The sequence below is a fragment of the Saccopteryx leptura genome, chromosome 2 (genome assembly GCF_036850995.1).
Source record: "Saccopteryx leptura isolate mSacLep1 chromosome 2, mSacLep1_pri_phased_curated, whole genome shotgun sequence".
NCBI lineage: Eukaryota > Metazoa > Chordata > Mammalia > Chiroptera > Emballonuridae > Saccopteryx > Saccopteryx leptura.
Genome location: NC_089504.1, coordinates 32411379 through 32438018, shown reverse-complemented (window position 1 = coordinate 32438018; position 26640 = coordinate 32411379). Strand labels below are relative to the sequence as shown.

At 44.6% G+C, this 26640-nt stretch overlaps 1 protein-coding gene across 3 annotated transcripts; it reads left to right on the top strand.

Moving 5' to 3' along the window:
• On the top strand, window positions 1-26640 carry MSANTD3 (Myb/SANT DNA binding domain containing 3). 3 transcript variants are annotated; one of them, XM_066367550.1, is made up of 4 exons: window positions 1-203; window positions 3018-3198; window positions 12606-13056; window positions 22258-26640. In XM_066367550.1, the coding sequence occupies exons 3-4, from the start codon at window positions 12639-12641 to the stop codon at window positions 22665-22667; spliced, it is 828 nt and encodes a 275-aa protein (XP_066223647.1). In that variant the 5' UTR covers window positions 1-203; window positions 3018-3198; window positions 12606-12638; the 3' UTR covers window positions 22668-26640. The 3 variants fall into 3 exon arrangements, with proteins under 3 accessions (XP_066223647.1, XP_066223645.1, XP_066223646.1); XM_066367548.1 differs by lacking the exon at window positions 3018-3198 and having other exon boundaries at window positions 2-203; XM_066367549.1 differs by lacking the exons at window positions 1-203; window positions 3018-3198 and adding an exon at window positions 220-365.

Here is a 26640-nt window from a genome sequence, read left to right as displayed (position 1 = left end):
CGCGAGGGGGCGGCGGCTCCCGGGCTTTGTGGCCGCGGCGCGCGCAGCGGGGCCTGGCCGGCCGGGGGCGCGCCGCCGCCGCCCGGCGCTCCGGAGCCCGCGGCCCTCCCGGCGGCCCAGCCTGCGAGAGGAGCCGAATCGCCCGCCCTCGCGCCTCGCCGGGCCCTCCCCTGGTCGCCGCGGCCGCCGCGCAGTCGCTGCAGGTAGGAGGCTCCCCGGCCCGGCGGGCCGCAGCGGGGCGGGGGCGCGGGCGCGGGCCGGGCGTGCGGGGACCGCGGGCAGGCATGGCGGGCTTCCGGGCCGCGCCGCCGCGCCCCCTGTCCTGCAGGCCCGGCGGCCGCCTCGGCGCGCCGCGTTGGGACTCGGTGAGTGGGGTCGGCCTGCGGCGTTCAAAGCCCCGGGGCGCGGACCTCGGGGAGGTTCAGTGGAGCACCCGGGGTCGCGGAACCAATACCCCAGGACCTGGGAGCCGCTTGGGATGAATCCATCTGATCCTCAGTACCTCGATCTTTCCATCCGGGCGTCCCCATTATATGCTGGGTACAGTGCTCGCTTTTCCATACTTGTCTCCTTTAAGACCCCTTGTGTCCCATCCAAGGGTGTAATGGGAGGGGTCCCTCAATCCGAGGCCGGGGGCCGAGCTTCACACTGGTGCCCACCTGACCTTGGGAAAGCTCCCTGACTCCCAGCTTTGGCTCTGCTTTTGTAAATGGGGGTGCGGTGGGGTAGGGGTGCAGTGCATGTTGTAATACTTACCCCAGGTGCTATTGTGGGAGAGAAGGTACGTAAATAATGCACGTAAATGATAATAGCTACATTTGAGTGTTTCTATGTACCAGGCCCTAGGCATTGAACAGTTGGCATGAGTTCTCTAATTAAATCATCTAACTGGCTCTATGATGGAGCTACTGTAAATTGCACAAACACTCTTTATTTAGGAGTAGGAAACAGTGAAGAATTTAGTCTCCTTATTCTGATTCAGAAGGTTAGGTGTTCCTTAGGTGGAGTAACAAATGAGATTACAAATGTTCCTGCAGTATCAGTAAAGTGGTTACGGGATGTAGGAATATATTTGTCACATAGTAAAAACTGGAGGTAAGATGTCAGGGCCAGGGGGGTGCATTTCATTCAGCATGTCTGAGAAGTCAGTTGTGTTACCAAGGAAATTGTTGAATGGTAATACAAAAACATAGTTCCTGAGTTAGGATTGAGGTCTGCTGCGGCAGTTTGGGGCCAGACAGAGACAAGGGTGGATTGGGGGGAGAGGTAAGGATTCCAAAGCTCTGGAAGTGGATGTGGAGGAAGGGACCAGGATCCACCACCCCAGCAGCACTCTGGACCAGGATTCCATCCTGTCCTTAGAGACCAGGCATCCTGCTTGGGGGAGGGGAAGTTAGTCAGGAGGAGGGGTGATGGGGTGAGAACACAGGTTGTGTTTTCTCTCAGGCCACTCCAAATGTACTAAGATGGGTCGAGAGCAAGTGATGGGGACTCCTAAAATGTCATTGTCCCTTCTCATGTGATTCCTGACATTCTTTTAGTGTGTTTGATGAGATTGGGAGGCTCACCAATCGTAAAGTTTGATATAACACATTAAGTTATGGAAACCTAATTGATGTAATGACTGTGTGTGTTTTGAACACAGTCCACCTGGTTAGAGAAGAGTGGGCCTGCGGGGATTATTTTGGGGTTCACTTTGGAATGGGGAAGACCTGAAGAAGGAAAAGAAAGGCCAGAAGGCTAGATCTTGCACCAGGGGACAGGGCGTAGAAGCAGAAACTGAGGACTTCACAGCACTGTCTGCAGAATGTCTGTGCAGGCTGCTCAGTTCTGAAGGAGGCATCCTCTTCTCTCCTGACTTGGGCTGTGACCATTCCTTACTGGAGTGTTGTGGAAGGTCATGGTTAGACTCAGGCTCGCTTTTGGTCTCTTGGAGAAGGGTGATTTTAAAACCAGGCTTGAAGAGGGGGGCGAGTTATCTGGATACATGGTAAAGGTAGGGAGCAGCACGCATAGTGGAGAGAACAGTTGCTTGAAGAGCAAAACAGTAGGGGGTTCGAATTTAGCTCTGCCACTTCTTAGCCATGTAATTGTTTTGTGAAGATAAAGCAATGTTTTTTCAAATGTCTGGTAAAGAGTTTGGCCCTGGCCGGTTGGCTCAGTGGTAGAGCATCGGCCTGGCGTGCAGAAGTCCCGGGTTCAATTCCCGGCCAGGGCACACAGGAGAAGCGCCCATCTGCTTCTCCACCCCTCCCCCTCTCCTTCCTCTCTGTCTCTCTCTTCCCCTCCCGCAGCTGAGGCTCCACTGGAGCAAAGATGGCCCGGGCGCTGGGGATGGCTCCTCGGCCTCTGCCCCAGGCGCTAGAGTGGCTCTGGTTGCAAGAGAGCGATGCCCCAGAGGGGCAGAGCATCGCCCCTTGGTGGGCAGAGCGTCGCCCCCTGGTGGGCGTGCCGGGTGGATCCCAGTTGGGTGCATGCGGGAGTCTGTCTGACTGTCTCTCCCCGTTTCCAGCTTCAGAAAAAATACAGAAAAAAAAAAAAGAAAAGAAAAAAAAAAAAAGAGTTCAAGAAGCACTAGCACCCTTTGCCCTGTCCATGGTGACATTTGTTCAACAAATGTCTACTGAGTATCAGTCCTGTGCTGAGTCACACGAGGGACTCAAAGATGAATCAGAAACTATGTATTCCCTTAGGAATCTCCCAGTCCAGGGACAGTGATGGACACAAAGAGCAAATTATAAAAAATAAGGGAAGTGTTGCTGGACATTCATATACAACTGGCAGTGAGCTCACAGAGGAATAACGAACTCATTTTGGATAGAAAACTCAGGGCTAATCTACCTCCAACAAGATGAGTATGAGACAGGATAGAGATTTTGACTGCTACCTTACCCCCCACTTCTGTCTTTTTTTTTACCCTTGTCTTGTCTTTGCCCTGATAGTCTCTCCCTCTTAAAAAAAATCTACAGTAGTTGCACTGTGGGCATAGTTTGTAAGTCGACTCAAACTTACTTTAGAAAGAAGCTGTTGTAAATATAACAGCTGGAGCATTAGTTGAGGAAATCTTCACAAAAATGACACAGAGGCTGGATCTTGAGGGATGAAATGAGCCCTTGGTGGACTTTGGAGTAAAGGATTCCAGCCAGAGGAAGCCCATGTTCGGAGACAGGAAAACACAGCAGGTTCAAGGACGTGAAGGTGAGTTGAGTCTGGCTGGGTTGAAAGATACTTGGGAAAGGTTGGGTGGGGTGGAGTGAAGAGGGTGCTGTAGTCAGGACCGGATCTGGAAAGGCCTTGAGTGTCATGTGGGCAGTTTGGACTTTGTCACGTAAGCAGTGGGGGAGATGTCAGAGGTGTACAGTCTGGACTAGGGCATGATCCCTGTGTTTGGAAGATCTCTTTGGTAGCTGTGTGGAAGAGGAACTGGAGGTTTAGGAGATCCTTTTGGGAGACTTGGGCCTGACTTCGGACATGGGAGGTGAGGGCAGGAGAGGAGAGATAGGCATTGAGGTGAAACAGAGTAGATCTTGATTACTGGTCACATATGAGTGAAGAGCACTTGTAGTTTCCGCTTTGAGGAGCTAAGTTGATGTGGCTGAAGTCAGAAGTCTGGATGTTGGGGATAGGGTAATGATCAATTTTCTCTTATCTATGGGGAATTGGAGATTTCTGGAGGGCCCATAATGGATAGTTAGATAGAGGTAACCGGCAGACAACTTGGAAATGTGTGTGTGTTAAGGAGAGAGGATGGGGCTGATATTCCCTACTCTCTTTGAATGGACACTGAAGGTCAACTGTGTGCAAAAGATACAAATAAGATGAGTTCAAGCCTCAGAGGATACGGATAGATTGCCGTACACAGAGATTCTGAGTGCTACAATAATAGGCAACACGTAGTGCCCTTCGCCCAGAGAGTTAAAACTGATGGTTGTTGCCAAAGTGGTGGGGGTAGGTAGCGAAGAGAGTCCTCAGAGATGAGAGAGAGAGAGAGAGAGAGAGAGAGAGTAGCAGGCTGTAGCGGAACACCTACCCAGGGGACTTTCTGTGTTGTAAAGGCACTTTCTGGGAAGAATACTTTAATAATGATTCCAAGGGTATTTCAGAAAGGCTGGGTGGGAGTGGGAGATGGCTTAGGATGGAGCTGTGGGGGAGGGGAAAGAAGGGGTCAGAGCTTTAAAGGATCGTCTACTGGTTTATGATTATGGAGGGAACTGTGCAGGTAGAAGGACGGAAGTGGGAGCGTTTGCCTTAAACCTGTACAGGCTGGTTCTGCTCACGGTCACACTCAGACATAGGGGGTACAAATAAACACTTCCAAGTTACAGGACCGCCTGGAGTGGGTGGTGAAGGGGAAGAGGAGGCAGCACGTTAGAGGAAGCAAGTTCCGCACCAGTTTTCAGACTGGAGAGCCCTCTGAAGGAAAGAGAGAAGACAGAGGGCATAGGTGAGTGACCACGCTGGGGAGCCAGCTCTGAACATTTCCTAGCAGGTGCGGGAAGGTGTGCGCACAGGAACAGGCAGGTCTGGTTACTCTTACCTCAGGATGTAATTAAATTGTGAAGGCGTCAGTTATCGTGGGACTCTTAAAAATTTGGCATACAATTACATAGAATTTACAAGAAGCAGCCAGGAAAGGATTTTTGTGATGATAAATCCTTTATCAAAGGAGACAGAACATGTAGATATAATTAGTAAAAAATGCAAATGGCCAGCAGGTTAGTTTTAACATATATTTCACAAATATTTACTGAGTGCCTACTGTGTACCGGCATTCTTCAAGTGCCAGGGTGACCATAGGAAACAAAAGAGCTGATCACTTGCTTTAGACATTTCACCTGGAACTAAACCTACAGAATTAAACCCAGGTGAGGGCCTTAACTTGTCTAAAGTGCTGGGATCACTTTATTCTGTTGCATTGTTCTCTGTCATTGGCTAGTAGCTCCACTAGCCTCATAAATAATCAGAAAATATATACTATCTATTCATATTTGGCATAGATGTGGAAATTAGGTAGCAGGAAAACCAATGTTGTGGTGGTGCTACCATGGCTGCCAATGGTGGGTGGGACTTTAGAGAACACTCCCTTTCACTTTGCAATGTAGAAATGAGAAATTGACAGTCAGCGAGGAAAGGGGACTTGCCTCATCACAGTATGAGTGTCAGAGTTGAAAGCAGTGCCCTTGAGTTTTGAAGTGGGATAGTGGGGGAAGGTGTGAGGGTACCTAGCACAAGGGCACCTTAATAGTGAGAGGCTTCCAAAGAGATTCAGGGTCAGGGCTTAGAATAAATAATGAAGTTTCCCACTTAGTTTCTCCTCTGTTTCGAGGGCCCTGAGAAACCTTCTGTTTTGCTCTGAGCCTCAGTTTCCTCATCTGTAAAGTGAAAGGATTGGACTGAGTTCCCTTTTTAGTTTTAGCATGTTAGGATCTGTGTTGCTCCCCCCAAAAACGGTTGTTTGGGGGATGCTGCGTCAGGAGACAGTCAACAGACCAGAATAGGAAATAGCCTTTCATCCTTTTCGAGCGAATTGACCACCCATAACCTGTTGCCAGGCTTCCCTTCAGGGAGTGGGTGCCACATTTTGCCACTCACCCACTCTTTTTGCATATTTTCCTTCTTTCAGTCTTTTCCCAAGCCGTGCCCTGTTCTCTGCTAGTGCTAATTCTAGTAGGAGTTGGGGTTCCTATTCTAGATCCCCTCAATCCTGGAGTAGTGAGTAGTGTCCAGTGACCCATCTCCATCACTGCGCGTATCACACTGCCTTGTCACCAGCCCATCCACAGTCTGCGGTGTGTGTTATGTCTTCGTTCCTTCCTCGAGCCTAAGGAATGCTCTTCTCTCTGGTGCCCGCACATTTGGTGCTCGGTTCATCCTCATGTATCCTCTTTGCCTCTGTTTTCTTTTGATCCTTCACCCTAGTGTGGACACACATGTCCTGGTCATTTCTTGCTTAGAAACAGTCTCTGGTGTACACACCTCTTCCTTTCCATGAACATCATCACCATTCAGAGTCCAGGCCCTTTCTTCGTATCAATTATTTATCTCAATGATCTCCTTCAACTCTCTCTGTTCATGTCCTCTACATTGTTAAGGATTTAGCTCAAATGTCCTCTTGTTCATGAAGACTTTAAATAACTTCTTTCCTCCTCTGAACGACCAACACAATTTATCCCAGGGGTCTCAAACTCGCGGCCGTGCGGCCCGCCCACCAATTTTGTGCGACCCGCAGACTAATCAAACTTCGTGGATTAATCTGTGGGCCAGTCTGCGGGCCGCACAAAATTGGTGGGCGGGCCCATGCGGCCCGCGGGCCGCGAGTTTGATCCTCTATACTGATGTCTGTTTCTGCGTGCCTGTCATTTTAGTTACGTTTTTGCATGCCGACACTCCTTCCAGGCTATGGGGTTCAGCTTGTCTTTGTATCTCTCACTTATTTTGGGAAAGTGCTGAACCTCTGGCTGGAGTTCATTACATACTTGCTGAATTCTGTGTCTATGAAATAAAAGAGCCAATAAGTATTTGAGTATACAGATGGTCCTCAACTTATAATGTTTTGACTTACGGGTTTGCTTTTTTTAGTTTTATGATGGTGCGAAAACGATGTTCACTCTGTTGCAAACTGTACTAGGGATGTCAAATTCTGGTCTTTTCCTGGGCCAGTGATCTGCGGTATGTTACCCTCTTTTGACGCTGGACAGCGGCAGTGAGCAGTGACTCCTGTCAGCCAGGCAATCATGGTGGTAAACGATCGATACTCTGCGGTGTATTGTGTTGCTAGTGTTTTTTGAGGGGGTATTGTATTTTGCGTTTTGACATCCTATCATGTCTGCAGAAATACCCATCTGTGTCTCCTTCTTGTGAGAAGAAAAGGAAGGCAATCACTCTCGAAATGAACCTCAAGATAATTGCCCCACTGTAGGCAGTTGAATAGGGCGGGAGGGGTGGAAAGAACTAAATTTTTTGAAACTCTAGTCTATGCTTGTTCTTGACTCCCATGGCAGGACATCTGAGCGGATGGAATAAGGCAGAGCAGGGGGCATTAATCTCATTTTACAGATAAGAGTTGCAGGTTAATTGACTTGCCCAGAGGAGCACAGCTAGGTGAGTTCTGAAGTCAGGATCTGAGCCCAGGTTTCCTGTGTCCAGGTCTCTGGCTCATCTCACTTCACTTTGAAAGCAGTAGTTCATTAAATGTCCTGACATTAGTCTGAGGTCTCAATGTCACGGATCTTCAATCCTGGCTCCCATTCTGAGTGTTGACTTCAAAGAACTCTTTTTCCAGGAAGAAGAGTAGAAGTAAAATCTGGCCAAGTTTCTCTAGCCTTTTCTCATCTTTTGGGACTTAGTTTGACTTTTCATGGACTTAAAATATCATAGATGGTGTATTAGTCAGCTTGGGCTGCCATAACAAACTGCCACAGACTAGGTGGCTTAACCAACAGAAATGTATTTCTCCCAGTTCTGGAGGCTGGGAACTCCATGATCCAGATGTGTGAAAGGTAGGTTTTATTCTGAGGCCTCTTCTCTTGGCTTGTAGGTAGCTGCCATCTCTCTGTGTGCTCATGGCATATATCATCTTTCTAAGCCCTGGAGTGGGTGGGGATGGAGAGAGCAAGCTCTCTGGTGTCTCTTCTAAGAGCACTAATCTCCAACCAGTCTTATGACCTCATTTAACCTTAATTTCTTCCTTAGGGACTCAATCTCCAAACATAGCCACCATGGATGGTGGTTATGGCTTCAACACATGAATTTTGGGGGTTACAAACATTCGATGCGTTTTGTATTAGGTGGCTATTAAATGTGCTTATTACACTCTTCTGGTGGTTGAGTCAGTGTTAATGTTTTGGGAATTGTGCCAGTTTTTCCCTTTTTGTTTTTTTATCATATTGGAATTGTTCTCTTTTGTTTAGTTCTATGGGCTTTTGCCTAACCCAAGGGAGAACTTCCATTGCATTTGGATTTTGCTATTTTTATTTTTAATGCAGTTTTTAGTGTATTAACTGTTTTCTCATGCATGATGCTCGTTTTGTGCCTTGTAGGCAGTTTTATGCCTACATCAGAATGTATTCATTCATTAAATGTTTGCTGAAGGCCCGCTAGTATGAGTGTCACTGGGCTGCTTGTTGGACTACAACCATGCATGAGAAGGGGTGGCACTCTGTTTTGCAGAACCTCAGACAGAAAAGATGATCTGTACTGAGCAGTGTTGGGGGTAGGTAAGGCCAGTCTCTGTCTCATAAAAGCTTATGCAGCAGGGAAGGCTTGTTATGTTGTCATCTATAATCAATTATGGACATTGCCAAGTAGTTTTAAGCTAGGGTGTGCTTTCTAGCCTCAAAGTTTCTATTAATAAGCTTTACCTGGAGATCTCTTTGGGAAGTGCTTGTTTACGTAAGTCTGTCAGTCAGGTGCTCAAGCAGAATGTCAGCATTCTTTTAAGGAGTAGACCATTTCAAAGCTCCATATTATCTCTACAGTTACTTTTCTTTTCTCTCTATCTCTCTCTTTTTTAAATGAGAGAAGGGGAGATAATGAGACACACTCTCACATGCGCCCCAACCAGGATCTACTTGGCAACACCCATCTGAGGCTGATGCTCGAATAAACTGAGCTATTTTTAGTGCCTGAGGCCAACCACTTAGACCAACCAAGCTATCCTCAGCACCTAGGGCCAATCTTCAAACCAGTTGAGCTACTGGCTGTGAGAGGAGAAAAGGGAGAGAAGAGGGAGAGGGAGAGGGAGAGGGAGAGAAGCAGATGGTTGCTTCTCCGTGTGCCCTGACTGGGAATCAAAACCAGGACATTCATACGTTGGGCCGATGCTCTAGCCACTGAGCAAACCTGCCAGGGCCTACAGTTACTTTTCAAACATACATTCTTATCAGATCAACAGTGGAAATTATTTCAGCGCTCTGGTTGGAGTGAGAGAGGTACACCTAGGTTGGGGTGGGCAGTGGGGGGTTAAGGACCCAAGGTTTGAGACATAGAGGGAGGAGGTGATGGGGAGAATCAGGGAGAGGAAGAGCCACCACGTAGAACCAGAGAGAAGCAAGCACAGCTCCCCTAAGTTGCTCTACCCTGTGACCTTTCCCTGATGACAATTTAGATTGCTCTGTAATTTCACGTGTAATTTGAGCAAAGGCACTAAGAGGCTGTCACTAGGTCTGAAAGGAGAGAACTAAGCAGAGCAATGGGTGGTAAGGGCACTGGAGTAAGACCTGGTTGGAATCCTGATTCTTGCACGTACTTTTTGTGAAGACTACCGGCAAGTTACTGAGCCTCACTTTACTAATCTGGGAAATAGGAATGATATAATAATTAGTTAGTGGGGATAAACAGTCTACTTCTGAGGTTGCTGGGACTCCATGGGGACCTTTGGGGTATACTGGCTCACACCAGAATCTCTTTATAACCCTGCAGAGTGCAACCACATGGCCCAGAGAGGCCTGCTGTTCTACAAAATTAAGCAAAGTAAATTGGTAACTCTGGATTTACTTAGCTGGTGATTAAATAACAGTTAGTTAATAGGCTATTAATGGTCCCCAGGTGTTGTTAATTCTGAGTATTTGCTTTTGAGAACAGTTGTATAATTTCTTCTAGTACTATTTATTAAAGTTTTTTTTTAACAAAATAATGTAATTTAACAAATGATGCTCTCAGGAGCTATTTTGGGAAGGATTAAATGATATATTGCATATTAAACACTTAGCGTAGGGTCAAACCCACTATATAAGGCTTAGTAAATGTTATCTGTTGTTACTATTGCAGTTATTAGACTCAAACGGCAACACTAAGTGCAAGATCTTTTGTAAATTTAAACTCCCCATGAGCCCACCACCACCTGGTGGCAGCTAGTAGTACTGCACACATTGTGAGGAAGAATTATTAAATTGCTTGGAACTAATCCCAAGCAGTTTGAATTCCACCAAGTATAACAGGGACGTTGTTCAGTCAGAGTGTGGCTTATTTGCCTGAGAGCTGGAATTCATATATCATTAAACAATGAGGTGACATTTTTCACCTCCACAGTTGGCACAGATTTTTAAAAATGTTAACAGCAAGAGTAAATGAAGTGGGGAAACAGACATGCTCATGTAGTAGGAATGTAAATTGATACACCATTTCTAGAGGACAGATGGTGATTTAATAAAAGTCTTAAGTGTTTGCATCTTTTGTGGCAACTATTCCTCCACTAGGAATTTAAATTGAAGAAATAATCAAAGATGGAAAAAAATATATTGTATATGTATAAAATATACACATATTATGAATATTTATATGTTACCTATTTATAAAATACATAAAATAGCAGTACTTATAATAGAACAAAAAAGGGAACAATCCCTTTTTCATTTGTGAATCGGGTTCTCAATCTTTACAGCAGTGATTCTTAAAAAGAGTGGGGCAGGAGGAAAGGCAGGCACATTGACATGTCCTGGGGCAGAGAAGCTGGCCTGGGTATCGGATCAGAATCTGCTCTGGGAGGAGTAGTTTAAGAATACTGAGTATACCTATTGATTTCATAATAAAAACGATAGAAAGTAAAGTTAGTCATAAACATCTTGGTGGATAGAGACAATGCAGAAGAGATATATTTTAGGAGATGTGTGTTAATAAGTTGCAGTTTGGGGAACACTGATTTACAGGAAACAGGAGTACTGGTGAAGGCAAGAAATGAATTTTGGATCTTTGGGGAAGAAGGGACCTGCCTTAAGTCATTGTAGGAACAGTAGAGCAATGTCATTGAAGGCATGGGAATTTAGAAGTACAGAGACACATCTCCAAAGATAAAGGCTCCCTCACTTAGTTTTGCCCCAGACCAGAAGGCCAAACTACTGTTAACATATATCTAAATCTCTTGATTTCTGATACTGGCTGTGCTCAGAATGAATGTGAGACAGGGTTTTCTGGTACGTGGAGACACTGATCACAGTAGTACTTCATCTAACCTTAACTTTTGGAAGGAAGTGGTGCATAGTGGAGACCTATACTCCTTGGACTCAATCTCAAAGCTCTCTGATCTGGCCAAGTCCCCTCCAGCCTCAGGTCTAACAGATTTCAGCTGACCACATCTACAGTAATAGTATGTGAATAGCTGGCTTGTAAAAGTGTGACTTTGAAATTAATGTACCCTAAATTTAAAGGCCACAGCCTTTTTATCCCCTATCATTTTGTTATGGAACTTCTCAAACATGCACAAAGATCAAAAGAATGATTGAATGCATCTTTGTGTACTTATCACCCTTGTTGATGTTCAGGTATGTTGTATACCTGAAACGAATATAACGTTGTATAGCAATTGTATCTCAATAAAAAAATTATTAATAGATAAATACATAAACAGAATGTGCTTCATTCATAAAATGGAATATCAATTGACAACAAAAAATAAAGTATTGATACATACTATAGGTAGATATACCCTGGATACATTGTATGAAGTGGAAGAAGCCAGTCACAAAAGAACTCATATTGTATAATTCCGTTTGTGTGAAATGTTCAGGAAAAAAAAAGAAAAGAAAAGAAAGAGAAGTGTTGGACTCAATCTCTAAGTGCCCTTTTACCTCTAAAATTATATAAATCATTTACATAGAATTTTACACTTCTAAAAGTGGGTTTTAGACCTAAGGATCACAGGCTCCAAGACCTCATTTTAAAGAGGAAGAAACTGAGGTTCTGCAGAGCATGGATGTATCCAAGGTCACATACATTGTGATGGAAATGTCAGATGTTTTGAGGGATTTCTTGGTGATTCTGAGATATTGACAGTGTTCACATTATGTACTATATTGGGTGACACAGTGGCTTCTCTGTCTTCAGCTGTAACAAAACTCTGAGAAAGCTGTTTATTTTATTTTTATTTTTTTGTATTTTTCTTAAGTTGGAAACGAGGAGGCAGTCAGACAGATTCCCGCATGCGCCCGACCGGGATCCACCCAGCATGCCCACCAGGGGGTGATGCTCTGCCCATCTGGGGCGTTGCTCTGCCGCAATCAGAGCCATTCTAGCACCTGAGGCAGAGGCCACAGAACCATCCTCAGCGCCCGGGCAAACTTTGCTCCAATGAAGCCTTGGCTGTGGGAGGGGAAGAGAGAGACAGAGAGGAACGGGGGGGGGGGGTGGAGAAGCAGATGGGCGCTTCTCCTGTGTGCCCTGGCCGGGAATCGAACCCAGGACTCCCGCACGCCAGGCTGACGCTCTACCACTGAGCTAACCGGCCAGGGCCAGAAAGCTGTTTAGTTTAAAAACTGCCTAATAATCTGAATTCAGGTAATAATGAATTTCCTAACACGAAGCAGAAGTAAATGAAATAAATTAAGAAAATTAGAGTTCCACACTGAAGTTCTACAAAAGATGTTCAACCTTTCTTTTTTTGCCGACTTTCTTAGAATGGCCAAGACCTACAACAAAGGACCTATTCGGACAACCCCATTCCCAGTAAACTTCTGAATGTTTTCCTAAGACCGTGATAAGTCAACATTAACAGAAAAGAAAGTACTACTGTATTTCAGACAAGGGAATCACGTCAGGGATTAACTTGAAGTGATTTGCTGACATTTTTATTGCTGGAGCTTATAATTATTGTTTCAAACTTCTTTTTGCAGGAGAGCTAACGGCCAGGAGAAAGAGAGTGGAAAATGCAAAACAACGAAATTATAAAACCTGCCAAATACTTCTCAGAATTGGAAAAGAGCATCCTGCTGGCTTTAGTAGAAAAGTACAAATATGTGCTGGAATGTAAGAAAAGTGATGCGCGAACTATTGCCCTCAAGCAGCGGACCTGGCAGGCGCTGGCCCACGAGTACAACTCTCAGCCAAGCGTGTCACTGCGGGATTTCAAACAGCTGAAGAAGTGCTGGGAGAACATCAAGGCTCGGACCAAAAAGATTATGGCCCATGAGCGGAGAGAGAAGGTGAAGCGGAGTGTCAGCCCCCTCCTGAGTACCCACGTGCTGGGGAAGGAGAAGATTGCCAGCATGCTGCCCGAGCAGCTCTACTTCCTGCAGAGCCCTCCTGAGGAGGAGCCCGAGTACCACCCTGACGCCGCAGCCCAAGGTATTGGCTCCTGAGCCCTGTGTGCATGTTCTCACGGGGGTACCTCTTCAACCTTTGAGTTTTGTTTTATTTTATTTATTTATTTATTTATTGTATTTTTCTGAAGCTGGAAACGGGGAGAGACAGTCAGACAGACTCCCGCATGCGCCCGACCGGGATCCACCCAGCACGCCCACCAGGGGGCGATGCTCTGCCCCTCCGGGGCGTTGCTCTGCTGCGACCAGAGCCACTCTAGTGCCTGGGGCAGAGGCCAAGGAGCCATCCCCAGCGCCTGGGCCATCTTTGCTCCAAGGATCCTTGGCTGCAGGAGGGGAAGAGAGAGACAGAGAGGAAGGAGGGGGGGGTGGAGAAGCAAATGGGCGCTTCTCCTATGTGCCCTGGCCGGGAATCGAACCCGGTCCCCCACACGCCAGGCCGACGCTCTACCACTGAGCCAACTGGCCAGGGCCTGAGTTTTGTTTTATTTTATTATTTTATTTTATTTTTTCTTCTTTTCCAAGTGAGAGGACGGGAGATAGAGAGACAGACTGCCACATGTGCCCAGATCCGGGATCCACACCATGACCCCCGATTGGGGCTGATGTTCTGCCAGTCTTGGGCCAATACTTGTACCTGAGCTATTTTTAGCACTTTCACTGCTATTATATATTATATAGTGGAACCATCCTCAGTGCCAGGGGCTGAGGTACTCAAACCAATCGAGCCATGGCTACAGGAGGAGAAGAGAGAGAGAGACAGAGACAGAGACAGAGACAGAGACAGAGACACAGAAGGGGGAGGGGAGCAACCATCTGGAAGAGCAGATGGTCTCTTCTGTGTGTTCTCACTGGGAATCAAACCAAGGACATCCACACGCTGGGCCAACGCTCTACCACTGAGCGAACTGGCCAGGGCCATCTTAGAATTTTAAAATCCTTCATTCTAAGGGACTTCTTTACAAAAAGGAACTTTCATATTGAACTTGACTTTCCTAATTCAAAATCTCCAGATTACATATTCAAGTCACATAGTACATAAAAACAAAAGTACCTGTTTATATCCTGGTGCTATCTCTCTCAGAGCTCTCTTACAGAGAGCCCTTGTATCTATAATTGCTTAAGAATAGGGAAAACTGCCCTGGCCGGTTGGCTCAGTGGTAGAGCGTCAGCCTAGCGTGCGGAGGACCCGGGTTCGATTCCCGGCCAGGGCACACAGGAGAAGCGCCCATTTGCTTCTCCACCCCTGCGCCGCGCCTTCCTCTCTGTCTCTCTCTTCCCCTCCCGCAGCCAAGGCTCCATTGGAGCAAAGATGGCCCGGGCGCTGGGGATGGCTCCTTGGCCTCTGCCCCAGGCGCTAGAGTGGCTCTGGTTGCGGCAGAGCGACGCCCGGAGGGGCAGAGCATTGCCCCCTGGTGGGCAGAGCCTCACCCCTGGTGGGCATGCCGGGTGGATCCCAGTCGGGCGCATGCGGGAGTCTGTCTGACTGTCTCTCCCTGTTTCCAGCTTCAGAAAAATGCAAAAAAAAAAAAAAAAAAAAAAAAGAAAGAATAGGGAAAACTAAGATGCTACATTAATATACTTGTTGTTAATGAAGTACCTTAGTTGCTTATCTTAACCTATCTTAAATAGATTAAAGTGGATTTGTCTGAAGTTTGATTTCCTTCACTCAATCTTTTTAAAAGATTTTTGGGGACCTATAATGTGCAAAGCACTGCATTAAGCCATTCAAAAGCCACATTAAAAAAGTGAACTATTTCAGAATTAAGAAAAGTTGTGATACTAATAGAACAAATACCCAATTATCATTCACCCAGGTTAAAACCCAGCATTCCACCCATTATAATATTGTGATCTACAGTTTTGGTTTGTAGCACCCTAGGGAACTTGAGAAATTCTCGGGGAAAAATCATTTTGGTTTTAATATACAGTACTTTCATTGAAAGGAGAAAACTATGTTACATAGACTTCTAAGGGCAGGAGAGATTGTCATATAATCAAGAAAGTAATGATAGTATGTCACAGTTTTTTTTGTTTGTTTGTTTGTTTTTTGTTTTTTTTCCATTTTTCCAAAGCTGGAAATGGGGAGGCAGTCAGACAGACTCCCGCATGCGCCCGACTGGGATCCACCCAGCATGCCCACCAGGGGGCGATGCTCTGCCCCTCTGGGGTGTCGCTCTGTTGCATCCAGAGCCATTTTAGCGCCTGAGGCAGAGGCCACAGAGCCATCCTCAGCGCCCGGGCCATCTTTGCTTCAATGGAGCCTTGGCTGCAGGAGGGGAAGAGAGAGACAGAGAGGAAGGAGAGGGGGAGGGGTGGAGAAGCAGATGGGCGCTTCTCCTGTGTGCCCTGGCCAGGAATCGAACCCAGGACTCCCACACGCCAGGCTGATGCTCTACCGCTGAGCCAACCGGCCAGGGCCTAGTATGTCACAGTTTTAAAGGTTGAAATTACGGGGCTATTGAAATGTCTCCAGGCAAGAGGAGGGTGGGAAAATGCATATAGATAAATTGTCAATAGTTCCTGCCTCTTTTAAGATGAGAATGGCCAGTTTATATAAAGATTCATTATAGTTTGCAAAAGACACACTTAATTCCTGGAAAGGCCAGAAGGCTGTTCAAATGTGCTCCACAGACCCAGCAATCAGTTACCTAGAAAAATCTGATTTGGGGCTTACAGGATGAGAAATCACTTATTGGTGTCCCCAGAGTAGATTGAGCTCTGAGGGACTAGTTAATTAAAAGTCACAGAATGTTATCCATGGAGAGTAAAAAAGATAATAATCAAATGAACTGTATGCATGTTGTGATTAGTTTATTATTATTATTATTATTATTGTTGTTGTTGTTATATAGGTAGACTATCCTGGAACCTAAATTACAGTCAGAAGTTTGCTTGCTGATCATTTGACCGAGGTTAAGTCCAGGGAGCCATAGTGGTGAACATCATGAACATCATGCATCATCTTCTGGTGTAGGAAACCTGTGTCTGAATTTTGGTTCTTGAGTCCCAAGCCACCGTACCTTCCAGTGAACAGTGATTATATGGGCACTGCCAACTCTCTGTCTTGCCCCTTCACATTACTGCTTCTGTGGGGATGGGGCCCACTGCTTATTGACAGTGTCCTTGTTTTGGAGATGTTTGTAGCTTCAGTCACTCTCCGTCTTGCTGGTCTTGGAGCCAACCTTTCGCTGAGAGGCAGTGAAGGTACTGGTACTGGAGGAGGGAGGGAGGGAGGTGAGTCAGGAAGGCTGCTTTTCAGATTGCTTGTGTTCCCTGGGAGAGTTGCTGAGGAAGATGCTGGTGGGGACTGCTGTTAGTTCACTTTGCAAACCTTTGGTCTGTACTATTGTGTATTGATTTCATAGGGTTATTCAAAGAGGACAGTGTCATTTCCCCATTTTCAAATTCTAGAGCAGGATCTAGAAAGTTCATCACATAAGTGTTTTTCTCTTTCTTTTTGGAGGAAATGATATAATTCATGTATTCATAATTTATAAATTTCCAGCAAGAAGGGAATAAATATGGATTCTCAAGGTATAGTGACATTGCTAGACACTAACTTGTAAAAGAGATTGATATTATATTGGATGTTTGTACATAAATGACACTTGAGACTTCTCTTTTTGCTGGTAAAGTATAGCCAAATGCTACCTGTTCCTGTATCCAGGTGAGATTTGGAGGGCACTGGAGAACCATGATACTTTTTCAGTTGGGAAATGTGTCCAAAGTAATCTGTTAACACCAGTAGATAAAGCACTGGAACTCTTTCAGTTTTTTTCTCTTTCTTTCTTTTTTCTTTCTTTTAATTTTTAAATTTTATTTTAGTGAGAGGAAGGGAGGCAGAGAGACAGACTCCCACATGAGCCCTGACTGGGATCCACCTGGCAAGCCCACTAGGGGGCGATGCTCTGCCCATCTGGGGCGTCGCTCTGCCGCAATCAGAGCCATTCTAGCGCCTGAGGCAGAGGCCACAGAGCCATCTTCAGCGCCGGGGCCAACATTGCTCCAGTGGAGCCTCGGCTGCGGGAGGGGAAGAGAGAGACAGAGAGGAAGGAGAGGGGGAGGGGTGGAGAAGCAGATGAGCGCTTCTCTTGTGTGCCCTGGCTGGGAATCGAACCCGGGACTCCTGCATGCCAGGCCGACGCTCTACCACTGAGCAACCAGCCAGGGCTCAATTCATTTTTATGTAATTTACTTTTAGGAAATACAAAGAAAGCTGCAACTGTCAATCATTTCTTCTGGGTCCTGGTGGGAAAAATGTTGAAAATCTGCAATAGGGTTATGGCTCTCATTACATCACATGTATTTTGACACACGGAGTGTGTGTGTGTGTGTGTGTGTGTGTGTGTGTGCGCGCGCGTGCGCGTGTGTGGGTGCGTGTGTGTTTTACTCTAATTAGTATCTCTAACACTGTGTTTGCTGTCTGACACAGTAGCAATCAGCTATATCAGGCTAGTAAACCCTTGCAGTGTGGGTAGATCACATTGAGACATGCTGTCAATATACACATGGTATCCTAAAGACTTAGCACCTAAAGAAAAAGAAAAGTAAATCTCTTACTAATAATTTGTATATTGATTACATGCTGAAAAGATAATATTTTAGAAATATGGGATGGAAAGGTATTTTACTACAATTAGTTTTATTTCTTTAATGTGGCACATGAGAATTTAAAACCCACCTGTGTAGCTTGTATTGTATTTCTCTAGGACAGCACTGTGCTAACACCTTACAGAGTACCTGTTACAGAAGTAGGGACTCAGAGAATTGCTGGAGTTTGTTAACCAGGATGGAGCCTAGCAGTATTCCACTAGAGGCCTCCCTCCAACAATTTTTTTTTTGGCCTCCCTCCAACAATTTTTGTGTGTGTGTGTGTGTAACATGATTTTATTGTTGTCATCTTCATCATGGTACCCTGGATATTATTAGCTTTGTTAATGACTTTCTCACATCTGCCTTTGAACACAGTAGTTTTAAAATATGTTTTAACACTTAAATATATTTTCAAAAAAGCCTGTATTTTCCCCTTAAATAGATTAAAACACTATATATTCTACAGATTTATGATATGTGATAATTTGACTTTGACACTTACCTTCCATTTTAAGTTAAGTGAGAGATATCATTGGGGAATAGGATTGAAGAACAAACTAAGGGAAACCACAGAATTTGCTGGAAGTGATCAGGAGGATAGGATGACTAAATGTCAAATATATTTAAGCAAACTGAGCTTTAGGGTAGTGTTCAAATATCTTAAGAGAACTTATATTTAATTTCATATGCTGTTATTTACTATAAAGCTATATTTAAATAATGCAAATGCGATACTTAAACCTATAATAAAGTAACACTAACATTCCTTCATAAATTCCACTATGATCGCTATTTAATCCAATCCTATTCTTTTGGGGTAAGAGTTCAAGTACAGGGGACTGGGTTATATTGCCAGTCATGGCACACTAGCTCCACTGAAAAGCCCTGTTTTGTGTTACTTATATATTTATTCCCTATTTATCCCCTTTCAGCATTTTCATTCTCTTTCCCTATCCCTTAATGATTCTAATGCGGTTGCACATTCTCTCACTTGTTCTTGAAAGCATGCATTGCTGTTTTGTGTGTGCATATATCTTTAATTTACATACATTAAAATTGTGCTAAAGATACCATTTTCTTGCCTTTTTTTTCATTTAGAATAACGTTTTTAAGATCTATTCCCATTGCAGCGTATAAGTCTAATTTGTTTCGCTTAGTTGGTGCATCTATTACACATTATTTATTCATTCTACCACTTGGTCCTATTCCCTTTGTTCTGTTGAGAAGAGCTGGGCTTTGGCCTGAACACAGTTTCTTTCCCGTTCTTTTACGGCTATAGTAGGTTTTTCCTGCTGATATTAAATCTCTTCCAATTGCCCGAATGAAAGAACACTCCCTTGACTGTGTTCTCCTGTCCCAGGAAAGCCCTTAGGCCTTCATATCCATTTTGCACAAGACTGAGTTGTTTTCTACTTCGGGTAGCTTTGTTTTACCTGGGAGAGAGATTACCTGGTGTTTGTTTGCAGCAGGTTGCCATTCCCAGGGTAGTCTTTTTCCAATTAAGAGAAGGTTCTCCCCATCTGAACGCTAGCTTCCATTTGTCGGAGCTAATATTTGTGTGAAAGTTAATTAGGTACTCCATTGGGCTGCTCTAGTTTTAAGCCCCAGCTTCTGCCAGAGTCTTCTTAACAGGCCTAGATTTTATTTCCCCTTAAAATGTGTAGGTTAGCACACATGCAAACTAAAAAGAATAGTTTTAAAGTACAGTCATTTTTTTGCTCCCAGACTTGAACTGTCTTCATGTTCATAGCTCTAAAGAGAAATCTGGAGATCAAAATCTGGAACATACATCTGTCTTCTTATCAGTGGATGGTCTTATTGTGGACATAACTTGGAGGCTGTATTTTCAGACACGTAAGTGATCAGCTGAGCAAGTGGAGTAACAGGAGGCTAGGTGTTGTCATTGATGAGCTTGGATTGGAATGATGAAGACCTAGAATGGAATTCTGGTTCTTTCAACTAGCCAGATGACCTTGGATGTTGTGTTTGGTTTTCTAGAATAACACCTCCTTCAGAGGGTTGTTGTGGAGATTAAATGAGGTAGTAATACCTGTAAAGTACTAGCCTAGCACCTGGTTAGCTACCTAGAAATAATAGCTGCTGTCATTAACATCATCACTGTCATCATATCCCTAAAGCCTAGAATTGTCAAGATAAAAATGAGCATTTAGATACTGGGAGAGGGGAGTAATTGTGAGGGCACGAACTCGGGAGTATCCTCTAGAAAGAAATCAAGAAGAAAGAGGCTAAAGGTACCTAAAAAAAAGAAATCTAATGTGTCTAGTTTTTAGGTACTTCAGATCTATGACTAGAAAGAAAACAGATGAGGTAATCTCTTTACAATTGATGCTTACATCTGAGGGACCCTATTCTTAGCGTTTCCCATTCCTTTGTCCCCAGCCTCGGCTGAGCACTCAGAACACTGCTCTCTCTACCTGACGGTGCTGTGTTGGGAGGGATGCAACCCACTGCAGCCAGTTCATCCCCGCCACATGTCTGGCATGCCCCGCAGTGTACCGGGCTTTGGGCTGGCTTTTTTCAGAGGATGACTAAGAGCTAGCCTCTGTCTTCAGAGTATTCAGAGACCTGAAGCGGTGGTAGTTAAACCATCAGCTTTAACGAGTGCTCTGCCAGGCGGAGGCTCCGAAGGCAGTAGCAGCATTAAGGAAGGACATCTAGAAAAGGCTGGAGCCACTGAAGTTGGGAAAGATCTTTAGAGAGACCTTTCCATTATCTCTGATGACACAGATGTACTCTTTTTAACCTTCTTTTTCAAAAGTAAGATTTTTACCTTTTTTTTAACCTTCATCAGGGACTAGTTATGCTTGTTACTGAACCCCTTGGAGTGAAATAATCTAACAGCCGCCATTTTCCTTTTATTAACAGACTATTATGAGTTAGGCTTCCGCCAGTTGCCATCAACATCCCTAGCACCCCCTTTTCTGGAATAATGGAGAGGGTATAAAAATGTAATGAACTCTATGAATAAATTGATAATGCCTTTCTCCAACAAGACAATTTTCAGTATCGGAAGTGTAAAGCTTCCCAAGAAAGCCTTGGCCACACAGCTGGAAGCTGTGGGTTAGTGGATTTGGTGGTTTTCTTATAGAAACTTCTAATTGATACTAATGTCATTGCCCCATAAAAATAGTGGTGCAAACATGGCACCACCAAAAAATGGCATCGTTTTGTATCCATAGTCTCTTTACCCCTTTTGTTCAAGGCTTCGTCCAGTAAATGTTTACCAGGCATCTGTGTGTGCTAGGCAAAGGCAATGGTGCCAAGGATAACAGAAACAAATAAAGTGTAGTCCCAAAATAATACTAATATGGGGGGGAGGGGCAACAGGAGGTTTACAGTTGTATGTGCAGTACAGTTTATTCTTGTATTCGTATTTATTACTTATTGTATTATTTCTCATGTGAATAACTGTAACCCCCACCCTGTATGTGTTAAGTGCTGTACCCAAAGAGTTAGCATAGAGCTGAGGTTTCACAGAGCAAGTGGCATTGATCCTGAATGAAGTAGCAGTTAGGGGGGAGGTGGGAAAAGGGAGATTGGAGTCTGTGTGTTCGAGTGAGTTGGGAGGACAGATAGTAAGCCCAACTTCAGGCTTAGGGAACAGTGAGTGAGAATTATGAACAAAAGCATGGCCTTTAAGCGTGTGAATAGCTTGTGTCAGGATCGACAGGTGCACAGGGTATTTTGGAGAGTGAGTCAAAGATAAAGGAGAGTTAGGACCAGATTGTGAGGGTTCTTTAGGTAGATTGAAAGCAGCCAATGAACCTCAAGGGAATATTAAAAGGAAGGAAGTGGGTGGAGCAATAATCTGAGCCCCAAAAGGTGTCAGGAGAAGACGCGATCGAAGAGGAAGCCGTAGAAAATTTAGGAGAGAGCGGTGGTTCAGAAGCTAACAGAGGAAAACAAAATTCAGAAAGTGTTGTCAAGTGCTAGGGAGAGGTTACATAAGATGGACATTGAAAAGTGTCTTTGGATCTGAAAATTTATCCCCAGATGGCATGTGAGAGGTAACAGCCATATGTAGGAGACTGAAAAGACATGACATGCTGAGGAAGTTAAGGCAGGGAGTGCAGACTCATTGTCCAAGGAAGAACATTTATGAGATAGCTACCCAGGAGAAGGGCAGTGACCAGGAAACAGCAATGGCACCCTTGTGGGCGTGGGACATGTGTTCATGGCTGGACAGGAAAATGAGAAAGGGGGATCAGACTGAGGGAGAACTTAATCTGAAAACCCACTGTTGGCCTTGTACCGTGGTCTCCTGCTCTTTCGGAGTTGTGCTCGCTGCCTTTTAGAACTTCTATCAACATAACAAGGTGATCGATTCTTGACTGATATGCACAGTCTCTGACCACTGTTCCTGTAGTCCGCAGTTCTAGAAGTGACGTGATGAAACAGTTTTTATCACTGCTTCTTCAGGGAAAATTGCCTTGGATTTATGGGTTTTAAAAAAGTCAGGTGTTGTTGCAAGGTTTCCTACAGACACGCAGGCCAAAGCGGGTGCTATTTCAGATCTATCCTGTCATGGGGGACCCTGTTGTTGAAATAGGATGATTTACTCGCTGCCTGTAAAATCTTTGAACGTATGTTTTCTGCTACTGTTTTTCAGAATCATTTGCTGTTTCAAATAGAGAACTGTGCGATGATGAGAAAGAGTTCATACATTTTCCAGTATGTGAGGGGACCTCTCAACCTGAACCCTCGTGTTCAGCTGTCAGAATAACAGCCAATAAAAACTACAGGAGCAAAACCTCTCAGGAAGGTGCTTTAAAAAAGATGCATGAGGAAGAACACCATCAACAAATGTCCATCTTACAACTGCAGCTGATACAAATGAATGAGGTGCATGTGGCCAAAATCCAGCAGATAGAGCGAGAGTGTGAGATGGCAGAGGAGGAACACAGGATAAAAATGGAAGTTCTCAATAAAAAGAAGATGTATTGGGAAAGAAAACTACAAACTTTTACCAAGGAGTGGCCTGTTTCCTCATTTAACCGGCCCTTTCCCAATTCACCCTAAGACTGTGAGGGTGGCTCTCTTGTGATTAATCTGTGTTGGCAAAGAAAGTCTGGAACATGAACTTGCGGTCAGTAACCTGTAACAGAGCTACAATTAGGACACTTAGAGTGGTAGTAGTCACTTATTTAAAAAAAATGCATTCAGGTAAACAGCTGCACCTTCTGTACTGCTTATGTGGCAAAGAAGCTGTTAGAGTCTTCTGAACGTTATCACTATGAGTGCTATAATTCTGAATGTAATGTCTCCTAATTAGAATTCCTACAAGAACCATGTGTGAGTGTTGTTGTATTTTTTTTTTTTTTTACCAAATGTAAGTGTGACTATGAAGGAGTGTGGCTGAATTTTTTGGGTTTTTTTTTTCTTTTTTTTTTAATCTGGACAGCAGAACTTTTCTGCCGCAACGAACGCCCTCCGGTGGAGCGTGGCTGTCCCGGGAGACTCCACGTTTCCCCGGCGGCGAAGCTGGTGCTCAGCACTTACTCGAGGTCTCTGGAGAACCTCGAGGGCTGTAGCACCTTGTTCCTTTTTTTCAGTGGCCTCCTCTGAGTGTGGATTTTCTGATTTTAAACAGCCCAACATTTGGAAGGATGTTTTCTCTTGTGGCTCCTGAGCTGCCTTGTAAGGTCTTTCCCAAAGAGGAGTTCAAATAATGCCGCCAACGAAGGTAGCTCTCCGGGAACTAAGGATGTAGCTACTTGGAGGGAGAAATGTTCATTTAGATTTCTACATTCTGTTATGTCTGTTTTATTAAAAGAAGACTTGCAATTTTATAGTCACACTGTGTATGTTATTTAAAGGTGCTGCCTTCCCTACTGTGCTCCTGTTTTGGCCTTCCCTCTCAGGTTTCCTGCCTACTTACACCACTGAGTTCATGGGTGCCCTTGCCGCTAATCTTTAGCCACATAAAGCTCCTTCCCTCACCATGCTCCTGGTGCTAGCTAATAGTCACGCTATGTAGTTTACATCATGCGGTTAGCATTGGGCTTTCTAAGAAGCCATTACCAACATATGTGGAAATATGGATTGATAAGTGGATATTTTGTTTGAGCTGTGATGTAGCTTCTCCTCGTAGCCGGTGTTAAAAACAGCCCTGGAAGTTGGGCATAGCAGTATCTGGCAGAAGCAAAAGTGACACTTTAATGCCAAGGCTGGTGAACAGTTCCTGAGGATGAAATTTCAAGGCCATTATTTGAGGGAAGAAGGAGGAATAGATGTGGCAGAGGCCATGTAGAGAGTGTAGGACTAGGAGTCAGGGCCTGCCTTCTGAACTTAGTTCTGCCTCAACTGCTCCGTTACCTTGGGGGACTCCTTTTAATCCTTGGCTATGGTCTTTGCTCTCAAAAAACAAACAAACAAACAAACAAACAAAACAACAAGGGAGCTGGTTGAATGTTCAGAATTTGCTACAACTTCTTGACTATAGTTTGGTCTCCACAGTCTTGGATGGAGACTGCTAACATCATAATTGTCCAAGAGCATGGGTCAATAGGTTACTGCTTTGACTAAGCTTCCTTCCTTCCTAATTTTAGAATTTGGGTCTTAGGGACTGTAAGTTCAGTAAGGTACACATATACTCATTATATATGCATAAAACAAATGGGAATCATTGTGTTTTGTACACTATTCTATTAAATCTCTTAGAGGAGCTGGTTATTTAAAGAAAGGAGCCCTGTGAAGACTAGTTTTCTTTGAAAGTTAGGATCCTCTGGTAAGGATTTGTGTTCCTAACTCAGATTTTACCAGATGACCCTTTTAGTGAAGAAGCATCTGAGTCAAGTCACAAAGTTCAGTGGTTTATGGCAGCTGGAACTTGACTTCCATTTCATCTCGCCCTGTAAGGAACACAGGCGTGAACCGAGAAAAATTTGCCTTTGCTTCACCTGTCCATCCAGCTGGAAAGCTTGTTGCTAGGCAGACTCTACGGCTGGACCTGGGAGTTTGCACTTCTCATAAGCACCCAGGTTGTTCCAGTGCTGCTTATCTGGTCACCACACTTCTGGGTGGCAAGGATTTAGAGGGCCCGAAATGTTTTTATGTATTCTAAAAAAAAGGGGGGGGGTAGGTATTTTTTGTGTACAGCTGTGTACTGGGTATTATTTGCTCAGAATTGACCACATAAGCACACAAATGATAATCTAAAACACACACAAAATGGAACTATAAAAGCGTCAAACAAATTCCTAACTGAACAAATCAAGGATAATTAAGCCGGCAGTCTAAAGCACCTTGTTCTACTGTTAGTGGTATTTATGAGTTTCTAACAGTAGTTTTCAACCTTGGCTATGCATTAGAAACAGTATTTACTAAATAATTAATCCCACTGGGTCCTGCTACCAGATGATTCTGATTCAGGTGACCTGGGTTGGGGCCTGGTCTGCTATAGTGTTGGGCAGCTTTTTAGGGGATCATGATACATAATTTGGATTGAGAACCACTCGGGTGGAGTTCAGAAATGTGTCTCATTTGATCATTTATCCTATGAGGTCCTGTAGAGTGAGGCAATAATGCTCAGAGAAGAACCACGTGGCACCAGCCCATAACTATCGAATGGCAAAGCAGAATCTCAGTCCCAGGTCTCAACTTGAAAAAAAAAAAATAGTTCTACCTGCCTGCCCCTGCCCCATCCCTCAAAGCTATATTGTGGATTTGTTATATCCTGAGAGCTAAATCACATCTACAGGGTACTTGTAGAGTCTCCATTCAAGAACAGGTCCATCCCAATTCATTTCACTTTCGAGCAGTTAGTTACTGGAGATGGAAAAGCAATGACCATTTCTTGACTGGTGCTTGAGAATTGACAGATAAATGTTGACACAGTTCACCGTCCTCTGCCCTGCCAAGTCATGGACACAGCTGAGTAGGAGAGGGAAGGCTTGTGTACAGCCGTCATATGCTCGATCAGTTGTGTCTTCAAGTGTATTTGTAGCTCTCAGCAGAGAGCAAAGAGACTTGAAGGAAGGCCTCCTGGGGGAGTGGCACTTGAGCTAAATCTTTAGAGTTGGCATTTTGGCAGGTGGAGCTTTGGAAAGGAGAGGAACTTCACTAGATGCAAGGGCCCACCGACTATTCAAGATGATGAGACAAAATTGTGAGGCACTGAGAACATGGGGAATTTCCATATTGGGCAGTAATGTGATCCATACTGTGCTCCAGGAGGAAGATGAGAAGATGGAACTGAGTTTAGGGAAGACTGAGGTCCAGGTGACGAGCTAGGAGGGTTTGACCCTGCTTAGGATGAGATGATAGGGGGATCTAGAGGAGGCTGTAGTAAACACTAGGGACACCTATGTGAAGGGCAGTGCAGAAATAGAAGCAGAATTGGCTAGTTGATTGCTTTTGTTGGAAAGAAAGGGTAAAGTTTAAAGCTAGGTACCTGAAAGAATGATGCTGCCTCTTGAAATAAAAGAAGGAAGGATGCATTTATGGCTGTGACCTGTCTTAAGGGAGACCTACACACAAACCAGTGCAATTGCCTCCCACTCAGCTTCCTTCAAACACCAGCACCTCCTCTCGTCTCTTTAGCTGTCACCTCTTTGCTCTCACTTCGGCCTCTTCAGCTGCCTGTGCTGCCTCCCCTACCTGTTCATCTGACACCTTAGCCCCTCCCTGCTGGGTCCTTGTCACCCCACTCCTTTGCTACTTTCTCTGCTGCCATTATCATCTCCATCACAGCTGGTGGCATGTCAATCACTATCTCTTATAATGACTTTGTGCTAGAAAGATCAGAAAAGATTATTTCTTTGCCTTGAGCTTTCTTTTCTAGCTAGTTGGCATCCGCAAATTTTATTTTTTTTAAATGTCCCATGTTGTATAAAGGAGTATTGGCTGAGAGGGGGCTGTTATAGTCCCCATGTATTGCTTAGTGCAGCCCCTTTACAAAAACCAAACATGGGATCATACCCTGTTAGGGTAGGAAATATTGTAGGAATTTTTCAGATAGGCAGAATTCTATAATGCATTGGCTTTTTTTTTT